The sequence below is a fragment of the Chironomus tepperi genome, unplaced genomic scaffold (assembly GCF_022539635.2).
Source record: "Chironomus tepperi strain 1889 unplaced genomic scaffold, CSIRO-AGI_Ctep_v1 contig_316, whole genome shotgun sequence".
In the NCBI taxonomy this organism is placed as follows: Eukaryota; Metazoa; Arthropoda; class Insecta; order Diptera; family Chironomidae; genus Chironomus; species Chironomus tepperi.
The window spans coordinates 294,544-309,032 of record NW_027226438.1 but is presented as its reverse complement, the minus strand read 5'-3'; the positions used below and the strand labels follow the sequence as shown (position 1 = coordinate 309,032).

General features: G+C 31.4%; 1 protein-coding gene across 1 annotated transcript; it reads left to right on the top strand.

Moving 5' to 3' along the window:
- The first annotated feature begins 509 nt into the window (after positions 1-509).
- On the top strand, positions 510-5,084 carry LOC139092933 (protein PFC0760c-like). The gene is made up of 2 exons (XM_070643507.1): positions 510-2,447; positions 2,958-5,084. The coding sequence occupies exons 1-2, from the start codon at positions 891-893 to the stop codon at positions 5,082-5,084; spliced, it is 3,684 nt and encodes a 1,227-aa protein (XP_070499608.1). The 5' UTR covers positions 510-890.
- The last annotated feature ends 9,405 nt before the right edge of the window (positions 5,085-14,489 follow it).

Genomic DNA, 14,489 nt, shown 5'->3' with positions numbered 1-14,489 from the left:
TCCATATAACTTCCAGATCACAAAAACAAGATCCAGTAGGATCCAGGTCACTTCCAGATCCATATAACAAGATCCAGTAGGATCCAGGTCATTTCTAGATCCACAAAACAATATCCAGTAAGATCCTGGTCACTTCCAGACCTAAAGCATAAGATCCAGTAAGATCCAGGTCACTTCCAGACCTAAATCATAAGATCCAGTAAGATCCAGGTTGCTTGCAGACCTAAAACACAAGATCCAGTAAGATCCAGGTCACATCCAGACCTTAAAAAACAAGATCCGTATATAACTTCCAAAAATTTAAGAACTTCATCATTTAACGGATTTTCATAATTCAAACCTCATAACGGTCAAAAAAAAATTCAAACATTGTTCAGTAAACACTGTAAAAACATCGAAAAACATTGAAGAACACTGTAAAACAATGAAAAAACGTGTTATTGTTTTTGTTGTTGTTATAAATGAAAATGAAAAACTGTTAATTATAGTATTTATGCGTTGATTTGAAAGTTCTAAATGCCCGGGGCGCCAATAACTTTATGAAACTGATCTTTTAAAACCATTCCGAGCTCTCTACGATGTCTAGTATTCGAGATCTCGCGTTCCAGCCGACCGACCGACCGACCGACCGACCGACCGAACAAAGTGTCTTATTAAGCTACCTTCTTGAAATAAATTTCAAAAATGCGCTAAAAATTTAAAAAACGGTTGGGTCCCCTTAGTAAAATTTTCTGGCTACGCCCCTGACATATAATCTGGATATTCCCATGAAGCGTCATCTGATCGACTTGAATATTGCAAATAAATTAAATAATCTTAATTTTTTCAGGCTTGCAAATCTTCATAACATGAGCTTCAACAACTAGAATACTACAATTAATTCTTAAAAGATGAATTCTGACCAAAACAGTAGCGGTACCAAAGATACTGCAACAAAAACTGAAACAACAATTAATTTTATTGATTTCGTCTCTAAAGAAGTTCAAAAATCGTGCCTTATAAATTATACAAAAGATAGAAAAAGTAAACTTACAAATCATGAGAAAAAATGCTGCAAAATTATTGAATTATCGACTGATTTCAATTATGATGAAATTTTGGGTATAATTGGAAATTTGGATAGGAATGAGTTTCCAAATCTTTTCGTTTTTATCATAAACATCAGTGAGATCAGTGATATTAAGGAATTAAAGGAAGTAATTATAAATTTTGATAAAAGCCGTCCACTTCTCCTCGAAATAGTTTCAAAAAATGAAAATATTGCAAAATTTTATTACAAAATGGAAACATCAGAAGCATTTGAATCTATTGACAGAACGAAAAGAAATTCCAAAATTTTAAATTTTTCAACTTTCATAAATGAAATTTTAAATGGACATCTGGATTACTGTCTGAATCATATCATTGAAAATTTTAATCAACTTAAAAATTTACAATTAATTCTCAAAATTCTGCGACTCATGAAAGTTGATGATGCTGATTTTACTTCATTAATCCTTAAGTGTGCTGAATATGGATCAAAAACTGATTTGCAGGCTCTTCTTGATGTACCATTTCGAGATGATGGAAACATTTTAAATATCGAAGCACAAAAATATTTAAATTTAACTTTTGACATAAATTTGGAATCAGCAGAAGCAGAGTCAGATCAAGTTGATGGAGCAACATTCTCGGGATCCAGCATAAATGATCCTACTCAAAACAAAGTATTAGATCGGTCAATTTTATCTGTTGCAATAAATAATATGAATCAAGAGATTATTGATTATTTGATTATTGACTGCACATGTTATATCCAAAAGCTGTCTTTTGACTACAAAGTTCAAGTATCCAACATGGCTTTTAATAGTAAGCAACTGGATTTGTTTAGTGATCTAGTCGAAATTTGTGATTTTCCATTTCCTGACAATTTTACAAATGTCAAATTTGAGCACGAAAGACTACAAAAAATTGTGGAAACGAGAATAAAGCTACAAAATGCAGTTAAAGAAGATGTAAATTCTGACATAAGAGACATCATCGAAAATGTTAATTATAATTGCAGCTATTTTTTTAATCTTGAGAATAAGTCAGCATTAAGTGTAGCTTTAGAATATAGAAATTACCGAGCTTACTATTATCTTGTGTCAAAAGGATTCTTGTCACTAGAATTTGATGATATTGATCAAGTTTTAGATGCCGAAGAGCTTAAAATAGCTGAAAAATTTATTTTTGATCAGATAATCACAAATGTAGATGTGTCAAAAACAGTAAATTCCATAACAAAGCTTAATACAAAATCACGTATACATAATTGTAAAATCGAAGGAAATCAAGAGAATGAATATCGAAAAAGAATTAATAAATGGTTTGAGGATATCAATAAGATGAAATTTGGAAGCTGGTTGCTTGATATTGCAGCGTCATGTGATTCTCTGACAATTGTTTTTGATTTTAAATCCGAAACGGTAATTATTTTAAAAATATTTTAAATTTTATGTAATATTAGCCAGAGTTGCGAAACAGGTGTCTGTGACAGGCAAAACTGTGCAAATTTTTGATAATTTGTACGGTTTTATAATGAAAACCATATAAATTATACAGAATTTGTACGGTTTTCACCTGTCATAGACACCTGTTTTGCAACTCTGATATTAGCAATTCCTAACAGACAAAGAGCATGCTTTTGAGTGCTACTTAAATTCAATACACTAGTTGAGCAGTGGCGAAGCCAGAAAAATTTCCTGGGGTTGCCCGACCGTTTTTTCCAATTTTTTAAAAAATCATGCAAAAAATTTAAAATAAACGGTTTTCCAATTCTTGGAGTGGGTCAGTGCCTCCAATGGCTCCCCCTGGATGGACGCCCCTGTAGTTTAGTGTGCTCGCAAGCGTTACTCTGCTCTTGAGAGTAAGCTCTTTGCCTGCTAGGAAATATATCAATATTGAAATATTAAAATAAATTATTTTGTCAATTTTAGATTGAAAAAATGAGTTTAAAACAACGAGATGCTTTGGGTGCAACATTTATGACTAATAAATGGATCTTTATTGGCGCCAAATTGTTTGATGACATTTCAGGAGAGAGTCGTGAACAAAATATCAAAGGAGTTTTAGCACATGAGCTATGCCATTATGTTCTACGCTTAGTTTTTGAAAATAATGAAAATCCATATTTTGAGCATAAACATGAAATAGTTGAAAAGTTCACATCAATTGTCAAAAGTATTGATAAATGGTCAACAAGTGATGAGCATGAAGACGATGAATGCAATGAAATCATTTCAAATGTTTTTAATTTATATGAAATCGAAGAATTTCATCAAGAACTAATTGTAAGAGTTGTGCATATTTTGGCACATTTTGATGATGATGATGACAAAGTAAAACATCTTGAAAATAAGTATAACATACTGTTTGAGTTTTTTGAAAATTCTGTAATTCCTGAATTTAAAAAATTTGACATGAAAAAAAGACAAACAGTTAGAAAGTTCAACAATTGTTCTAAATTGTTTGGAAATATTTCAAATATTAAGTTAAAGATCTCTATTGAACCAGATACAACTAAACGAATAGTCAACAGTAAATTAGTAGTTGTAACCACAAATTCTCCGAAATTATTACTTATAAATATTAAAAATTACCTTTACAATGAATTTGGAATTCTTATAAATACAGAATATATTTTTGTCGATATTAAATTTATAAATGAATCTGAAAATCTTAAAAATTTATTTAAAATATTAATGCAATATTCAAATTTAAAAGTAATTGTAAATTGCTCAATAGCTGTAAAAAATGAAGTTTTAGATGTTGCGAAAGACAGGTTTATATTCATTTTTTCTGATAAACGTTTGAAGGAAGAGCTAATAGATTTATTAAGAAAACGGAATGTCATTTTTTCAAATGAAGAATTGAATTTTAATTGGAACGACTTAACTCATAGTGACCAAAAGCTATTCCTTCAATCCAAACTTAATTTCCAAAATAGAAAAGATTTTACAATTTTTGATATTTTAGAAAATTGCTCTAAAAGGATTGAAGATGAACAAAAAGAAAAAGAAGTTTTTGAATATTTTTCAAAAATTGTCAATTGTCATTTAATGAATTTTCTTTTAGACAGTTCAAGAATTAAAATTAACGTGAATCTTGAACAAAATGATGTAAAAGATGAAGATGAATATTTTGACTTTTTATTTCAACCAAGACAATTGATAAAGAAAATGGGTTGGGCTGAAACAAAAGTATCACCGGATGAAAGCTTTGAAAAAGAGAAGTTTATTATTGTATCTGATATTGCAGGATCTGGAAAGAGTTGGATAATGAGGAAAATTGCAAAAGATTTGAAGCAAAAGTATCCAAAATTTTGGATATCTTATATTGATTTGAAGCAATATTCAAATAATTTTAAATCACAAAAAAATTATAACTTTCCAAAATTTATTGCCGAATTTGTTTTAAAATTCGAAAATTCTTTAGAAGAAAATATTTTTTATAAATTATATGCAGCTGGAAAAGTTATAATTTTCTTTGATGGATTTGACGAAGTTGATTCAAAACATGGATTAATATTAAATTTGATAGAATCTTTTGACATACATAATGCAGGAAATCAGATATGGATCTCAACAAGAGATTTATATGAAGACAAAATAAGAGAAAGAATTAAATTAAAATTAATATTAAAATTAAATGAATTTTCTCAAATTGAAGGAATTGACTTGATAGCTAAAAATTGGATTTTAGAAGACATAAAAAATGAGAAATTAAATAATTTAGAAGAAATTGAAAATTTTGTAAAAGATTCAAGTAAATATCAAGAATACAAACAGAATGGATCTCAAATTTCTAAGAAAATATCCAAGACTGGATCCCGGTCAATTGGATTACCAAGATTATTCAAAATGGCAGCTGATGGCTTCAAAAACAACACAAATTGTGTTAATGACTTAAAAGAATTTGAACTTTGTGGAAAAATTTTTAAAAACTTTTTTGCAAAATATTTAGAGAAAAAAGTCTCACTTGAAAGCTTTAATGATCTTATAAATTTTGATTATAAATGTTTTCATCATTTTGTTGCTATCAACACTTCATTTCCAGAAGTTTAATGTATTTATGGCATTAATAGTCAACATTTTAAGAATCCAAAAATATCAACAATTGCTTTCGATTTGATAACAAAACAAGACAATAATTACATTTTTAGGAATGAAATGTTTCAAGATTTCTTTATTGCTGACTATATTTCATGTAATTTTGAAAAAATCATTAATATTAATCAAGAAGAATATTTTATTCAGAAACAAAGACAAATTTTTCAAAATTCATTTTTTGACATATTTGTTAAAGTTTTAACACTTAAGCAATTTGAAAAAGTTCGTTTATTTTTAAATGATGCTTTTAATGATTTCTCAATTTTTGAGAAAATTGAATGTAAAATTATTGGAAGCTATTTGAAATCTTTTCAAAAAATCGAATGTTTTGATGAATATTTTACACAAAATCATGAAAATTTATTAAGTTTTGTCATGAATATTCTCAACAATGTTAATTCTAGTAAAATTTTTAAAATTTTAGATAAATTCATTAGTAATATAGCGTCAAATACAAAAAATCAAGAATTATTTTTAAAATTCCAAAAGTTTTTATTCGCCAGAATGGACACAGAAAATTTAAAAACATTAATTACTAAAAGATCAGTTTTTCCAGCTATTATTGAGTCAAGTCAGGATATTGAGATATTTGAATCTTTTGTAATGGAAGTGAAAAACAGAACCAGTGATGAATTTATAAATGAAGCATTAAAATGCACAAGTTATAAAGGAAATTTATTCCATCGTTTGTGCTTATCATCAAATTTTGATTCCCGTAAAATTCAAAATTTATTAAAATTTCTCGAAAATTTCTTGAAAAAACCTGAAATATTTAATCTTATGAAAATTTGCAACAGTGATTCGGGAAATATTTTGCATGTCTGCATATGGTTGGAAGATCTGGAAAAGCTTAAAATTGTTTGGCATCAAACTACAAATTTCCTATCGTCTGAACAATTTAATGAACTTCTCATTCAAAAAACACATTTGAATCAAAAAAGCATTAAAGAGATTTTAGAAGAAAATGGAGTCAATATTGAAAGTGATGTTACAACTGAAAATTTTGGAAGTAATGGAGAATTTGAAAATTTGATTTTGAAAATGAAAAAAGATAAATTAATTTAGAAACATTTTAATTAAGTTCTTATTAATAATTAAGCGAAAAGATTTATTTTCTTAAATTTAAGTCAATGAGACTGAAGTGAATAACTAACACTGTGCTATTAAGTTAAGTATTAAGAATTAAAAATTCTTAGAAACAAGAATTTTATTTAGTTTTTTAATTTATAACTCTAAAATCAAAAATAAAATTACACAATAAACTTAATTTTGAACTCGATTTAAATTCCATTTTAACGTTCATTCCAAATTTGAATTATTCATATACATCCTGGTCATTGCATTGTACGACTCAGAAATCTGGAACTCTACACAAGCAGATGAACAAGCTCTTTGTGTCTTTAAGAAGTTTTTTGAACATTTTAAGAGTGAAAATTGATAAACTAACATACATAAGCTGGAAAATTGAGGAAATATTAGAAAATGAAATGAAATTTTTAATCAATTTTCTAATAAATTTTTAAAAAATGACATTAAAAATGTAAAAATTACCTTAAAAATTGAAAATTTTAATCCCGATCCCGACTTTTGAAATTTTCGGGATCCCGGGATTTTTCGGGACCTGCAAAAGAACGTGAAGTGTACCGATGAAGGTATAATTATCCTTTCCAGGATGCTGAAATAACCACTATTCTTCATGTAAATCGCTTGAGATGGCCAGGTCATGTGAACAGACGACCACAAGATGCCCCAGTATGTAGAGTACGGACGATAGAGTTCTCAATATCCCGAATAAGCAAAAGTTATTGAAAAATAGATTTGTCTACAGACGTTCTTTAAACGTGGCAATGGTTCCCCGTGCGCCCCAGCCAAGGTCCTCCGTGCGCAACAATCCACAGCATTTGAGATCTTAAATTTTTCATGTACTTCATTATTAAAAATAAATTCACAGCACAAACTCGTCCATATCATCACAAAGGAGCAATTCATTGTTAAATTGCAAAAATAAAAATCCTCAAAAAATCAACGCCATATCGTCTTGTTGTTACACATTTCATTAAGCAGTAGAGGGTAAACGTGAAAGCAAAAGGTAAGAAAAAAGTGAATAAGATTGATTGAATTTTTTTGTGCTTTTTTTCCAACCAAAAAGGTGAAGAAAAAGAAGCAAAAAAAGAAATAAACACAATGAGACGAAAGAATCGTGTTGTTCTGGTGTGCATGATAATATTGAGACCGAGATAACGCGAGGCCAACAGTGAGAAACTACACAGTGGGGAACGACTCGACTGTTCTCAAGATGGGGTCACTGAGATTGATTTTCTATTAATTTCTTTTATGTGTGTTTTTAGGTGGGACATTTTGAGTCAGAATTGAATTGCGTACTTGAATTTTTGTTTATTTTTTAATCGATATAAGACTCTATACCTGTCAGGTGTGACTATGGCAAGGTTTTGGGTTTAAATCGAATAGAAGCCAGCTTCAGACGACATCTAAAGGAGGTCATGGTTCACAATTGATCTGTACGGCTAGCTAAGTAAGTAAGTTGCAAGACCAAGTCAGAGTCATGCCTTTTTGGAGCCGTACTGTTGATAGATTCACCGATTTGAGCTATTTGGGTTATTTTTCAGAGCTTGAAGCTAAGTCGAGTCGGATTTAAATAAAGTGGAAGTCAGACGGCATCTAAGGGAGGGCATGGATCCTAATTGATATGTATGACCAGCGAATTAAGTAAAAAATGGCATCAAGTCAGAGGTGTTGTTACTTTAAGAGGTAAAGAGTATGTTTTCATGGTACAGAAGCGGTCTCGTTGACTGATATGGGGTCATGCCGTTCTAGAGCCGGACTATTAATCGATTAACCTATTCGTGTTATTCGGGCCAATTTCCAGAGCTCGAAGTCGAGGTGAGTCGACTCCAGTCGGATTCAAATGTATCAACTTCGAGCTCTGCTAATAAATTTACTTTTTAGTAAGAATATCCCTTTAAAAACTCAATTTTTAAGCCACCTCACATGACCAACCAGATTACATTAATTTGTGAATAATTCAGACTAATTAAAGTTTAATAAAAATTAATGTCACATTGGAATACACGCAATATCGCCCACACTAGCAGCCGTCTTTGCTGTTCGAATTAAGAAAATGAAATTTTCTTACTTCCAAAATACATTTCAATACGTAAACATAAATATTTAATGAATGAACGTTCCTGAGTAGCAAGACGAAAAGTCAATATAACAAAAAAATTCCATCAAATGTAATTTAGCAGTTCCTAATTTGATTGAAACTGTAGCGTTAATTGTTTATGAGGTAAGAAAATTGTAGAAGCTCTTTTTTGGGTTGTTGGCCCACGCCCAATTCATTCTATTTGCTATTTTACTATTTATTGTTCAAATATAACGCAATTTCCACTCTATTTACTCTTTTCTTGCTGATTCCTCCTTTCATTTAGTCACAATTGCCCATTGTTGCTGTTTAAGGATCATGAATAGATTGTAAATTTGTCAATATATGTTCTGTGCTATTGGCATAAACGTAAATAAATGTACAATATTTATTTACCTGCGTCGTATACGTCGACTTTATTTTCATATTTTAGAGATTTTATGGTTTTGGTTGCATGGAGATGCTGTTGATAGGGAATGTAAGGGACCGAGATTTGTTGTCTTTTATGCAGAGATTCTTCTTTAATTGTGTGACGTCGGACGTGGTTTTTGACTTTATTCTCTGTCTTTTTGTTCATAACATGAGGTCGAGCAATCCTGAATTCCATCCAAAGCTTCTTCGTCCTCCTGATCGCCACAATATTGACCAGGGCCCATATGGCGTCCATGTAGCAATTTTCCACTTAATTGACGTCAGCAAAATCATTACTTGGATCATTACTCGTATATGAACCAAATCTGGTGCTATGACAGAATCACACTGGCCTGGGACCAGATTTTACATCGATTAACAGATTTGTACTATTCTGGCTACTCCAATACGAATACCAACAGTGTCCATAAAAACAAGCAATTTATAGTCACGATAAAGTGTCTAAAGTTCCTGCACGAAAATAAATGTCACTTTATAAATCTCAAAACAAGACTATTGTGCTGAAAATGTAGAAAATTCAATAAAACAAATTCAATTTTCGTCGTAATTTTCTCCTCTTTTTCTTACATTTAATGAAATGTCAAAATGAGAAGATGTTGATTGCATATCGACAAAAGAGCCACAAAGTGTAAGTATATGTTTCACGTGCCAATTGAATACATTCCGGAAATTCAACAAATTTTCACTCTCTCCTTTATCTTTTCATTTCACTTACTCATTTATTTTATACATATATGTACAGCCATTTTCGTACACTATTCGGTGTCTATAAAATGTATATTCACACATTTTGAAGACTTTATACGATAGACATTGTTATGTATTGTTGTGTATATAACATTTTGTTTCTATCTCTCTTCCTTCTTTGAATCTCGTGTCTTTTAGCTTGAATTTCGAGGAAAATGGGGTAGTTTTCTTGAGGATATGTTTGGCTGTTTTGTAGATTTCCCTAGTGGAACAGGTTGAGATTAGTCGAGCGAATGTCTAAACTCGACATTTGTGTAACATTCCATAAAATGCAAAGTTTAATATAGCTGGTTCTATCGCCGGCTTCCACAAGCCGATTGACAATACCAAATGCAATGCTGTCATGTGGTCTGCAAAGAGTTCGTAAGAAATTGAAGAACCAATTGGATAGTTTTAATTTAATTCAAAGTAATTAATTGACAATAAATCTCTTAATGACTGGTTTTAATCTCAGCAGTAGCTTAGCAAGTGTGCTTAGTGTTCGATGTCACATTTTCAATTTTCGCAGCTAGAAATAAAGTGTTCCCTCTTCAGGCAAGACGGTTAGGTTAACATTTTCAGTTACAATTCTTTTTCACTTTCCCTTCCTATGTTCGAATAGGATCAATTGATTAATCAATCTTAAATTCGGTCCTAGGTCAAAGTGATCCTGGGTTAATGCCGGACTCGACTTGAATCTAGCAACATGCCAGGGTCACATCGATCTGATGTCGATTTTTGAATCGATTAACCTACTTATGCTATTTGGGAACGTTACTGGATCCTAAAGTATGATCATAGTGTATTAAGCCTTCTTTAGTCATCCAAATAGCACTGACTGGAATTTCTTAAACATTCAAAATCTTTCGGCAATAAGAATTTGAATTCCAACAATAAATAGAAATTCATCAAATCCTCAATTTCCAATTAAAACCCAAACAATTCAACAGTATTTACTCATCCAATTGACATCAGTCACTAACTTATCACTCAAAAAATGCGCTAGATCACCTTCATTCAAGCACATCAATTGACTTCCTTTCCATGCCTTCTCGGTAATGAAATTCTTGATTTCATTTTCTGACACTTTGTTAACGTGCCTTCACTTCATTGATGTGTCCATTTTCTGTTCACTCTCCTCATTCTCAAAATGTGTGTGTGTATATTTCAGGGAAATAAATTTTCATTGTTGTTGCTTCCTTTCGCATTTTCCGTCGCTTATTTTCCTCATTCTTTTGTGTTGGCCTTTTATCGATAAGAGAAATTCCTTTTTTTTTTGCTGCTGGGTTGAAAGTTGATTGGTTTCTGTGGCCTTCTTCACATTTTATTTTCCTTCTACTATCGCTATTGTTTCATGTACATAACTACACATTACTGGCATGTGGTGTGGGACCCACAGTGAAACCATTTCTTTTTTTTTTTATATGTCGAATGGAATTTTTACACATTGTTGATTACGGAACTTCCAGTTGACCTTTTTTCAGCCTCTCCTTTCTTTGAACTACCTACGTCCATTTCATTCTCTATATCATCTATCTTTTCTTACTCCTTTTTCTTTTCTTTTCTTTCTCATTTCATTAAATTGACTTTGATTCGAATAAATTCAAATGGAAAAACAACAACAACAAGGAAAAAATGTCGATTGAAATGTGGTTAAGTTGATTGCAATGTGACAACCTCACTCAATTATTGTGAGCAATGTAAATTTTGAGTATGAGATGGTATTGATTTCAATGTAGACTAGAGTGCATTTGGGTATAATATGATATGAGTTTCTCGTCGTGTTCCGGATTCTGGGAGTGTTTTCTGCATTGGAAACTCTAGCTGGCTGGAAGTGTATTGTAAAATTCAGTAATTAAGTAAGCTCTAAAGACACAAATGTATTCCTTATTATTGCTTCTTCAAAATTGAAATACTCAAAATTTCTTGAAATTTTAATGCCTCTATATGTATGAATAGTATTTCCGAGCGGCACAATGAGGCAAATTTGATTTCTTGTTGGCAAAATCTACTAAAAAATAAAGGAGAGTACCATTAACATGACTACGTGGCGATTAACATCTTTCATGTTGCTATACAGTGGTGACATGTCAACTAAGATTTTCTGCCCGGGATTCTTTGATTAGTTTATAATCTCAGTAATTTTGAAAAGCTAAGTTACTAAAGCTAAGCAGACAAACAGAGTGCTCTAAAGAGCAGAGTAACGCTCGCGAGCATGCTCAATCGATAAAATTAAGCAGAACAAACTTTTGAGAGTATGCTTCTTGTCTGTTAAGGTTAATCTTATGATGTTCCTGCTAATTGATAGATTATTGCTAATTATGACTTTCAGAAGAAGCCTGGTCCCAGGACAGAGTCAAGTTAGTCTAAGATCCGTTTTACGTCGTGCGCATTTCAGAGATATAACAGTGAGTTGTGCATTTATGCATGGCTATCTTTTTGCTTCACAATCATCAGAATTCTTGAATTATCCAAACATTTTCTTCTAATTGTTCTCTAATTTTACCGGTATATATATCAATACAAAAAGCACCTCAACTTGAAGAACATTAATATAATTTTATTAAAAAACCACCAAAATAACAACCACAGAACTGAAAATCCTCAAAAATAAAATTATTTTTATTTCCATCCTCATCGAGTCATTCTTATTCTTTAATAAACACAAAAGCAATCATTTGCACAAAAAAATTGAAAGTGTCTTACTCTTCATGCCCACCCTTTTTATTCGTGTTTGTGAATATGAAGTGGCACATCCAAACATCAGTGGCACATGAGCAGCATTAAGATGGAATAAGAAGCTCATAAATGACACAAGAAAAAAAAAATTTGAAGGCAAATTGAAAATAAGGATTTTAAAGATGAGCTTTTATCGTAGCCCTTTTTCAATATCACATAAGTATGTGAGTAAGTAACTTTATGCATATATAAAATTTTTCATATATTCCATAACATGTGAACCAGAGGCACACACAAAAAAGAAAATGGATAAGTGAAAAAAAGGGAAGCAAAAAAGTTTTTTTTTTTTTGAATATCAGGCAGACAATTGACATAAAATAATGCAAAATAATGATGATAATAAGCAGAAGATATGCGTATGTATATTAAGACATCCCAAAGAATAAGGAACTGTATTAGCATTGAATGTGTGTCAGTAGTTGAATACTTATGAGTTCCGTTCCAACTTGATCACAATAATGGATTATTGAAGAAGACTTTTTTATGATAAAAATGACTTCCGTTAAAGTGGAGGGACGGAAGATGATTATTGTGACACTTCAATGACTTTACAGCACATATATGATGCAAAAGTGGATGGGCAATAAAATATGATTATTATTTTTATTGGAGAAATTTTTTTTTTCTATTACTCAATTTTATTTTATGACTTGGAAGAAGGAAACTTGCAAAGTCTATAAATATAGTTGGAAAATTATTGGGTATTGATATTATTTGTATGATGAGTGATGCTTAAGGAGAGTGAATTCTTTATTGCATCGATGTTTTTAAGCAATTTTAATGGTTAAGGGTCAAATTAGATTGATAATTGGGAGATTGAGGAAGTCCAAGTCTGACTTTGCAACTGACGAAATTTCAAGTGTATATATTCTCGTTATATCCTCTGATAGCGCTAAATACACTGCTGACGTTCAAGCTATGTGTAGGGATAAGTACGTAGAATACTTATATTAAAAAACTATCCAAATCTTCTCGTCTGAAAAGCATTACCCCACAATCAGACTAGAGATTGTGCATCCAGATCAATCGATACCAGAATAACTTGATGGTAAGGCTCGACAGAAAACGGACACGGAATAAGTTTTATGGCATTTTCGTAATATTTTGGCGACACACTGGTGTGGCTATACACTAGGTTGTCCATCTCTGAACTAGAGCTTTCTACAATTTATTACTGTTGAGATTTTGACAATTTTCCAGCCATGTAGCTAGCTAGCCAGCCAGCGAGCTAGCCAGCCAGTCAAGTATCCAGCGAGCCAGCCAGACAGCCAGCCAGTCAAGCAGGGAGTCACCCAGGCAACTAGTCAACCAATCAGCCAGTCAGGCAACCTGTCAACCAGCCATCCAGTCAGGCAGCTAGCCACCCAACCAGTCAAACAAAGTGTATTATTAATAATCTTAATCTAAAAATTTGTTAAAAATATGCATAGTCTTCTAGTTTATTAAAAATGGAACCATAAATCATTATTTCAGGATAATTTTTGAAGATTATTGAATTTTTCAAAATTAATGAATTTCATCACTTCAAAAAAATGTTCATCCAATTTATCCCCTTTAAACCATCAACACTTTAAATTCAGTTCCCCTTGACATCTACCCCAATCACTATTGAATTTAAAAATTTTCTTTTTAACTTCCCATAAACATCGAATGGGTTGGAACTACCTCATTCACAAAAGACAGATAATAAAAGAAAGGCAAAAAGAGGAAGTGAAGAGACTTGAGAGAGACATGACATGTTGTGATGAAGAAGTATATTGAATGAGATGCTGAATACATTTTGTGGATTAAATTGCTTACAATTGGCTTTAAAGAATATTTTGTTCTTATCGTGCATACATCAATCAATAAGCAAATAAATTTGAATTTTAAATTTGACAAACAAATACACATGTGTAGACATTATTTCATATTTTTACTTAACATTGTGAGAGATTTATTAGATGGAATTGGAATTGGATTCATAAGTAATTTGTTATTTATTGGATATTTGTGCTTATGAGTTAAATTTTGATTGAAAATTTGTTGTTTTCTAGGAAATTGAATTGATACGCATGTTTTGATCTGAATTTTGGAGATATACGTGTAATGAGCAGTGATCCAGAAATTTGGATTGTTATGCTCAACTAGATTATGCTTAGAAGGTTGCCCGAAAAGCATACCATATTCACTATGATACTGCTACGTCCCAGTATTGACAATAAAACGCAAAAGTGCTCTGACTGGATAATAATGGTGGATTTTGACCAATTTTCATGGCAAAAATCCGATTCTCCGAAATTGTGTCGCTCAGGGTGTTT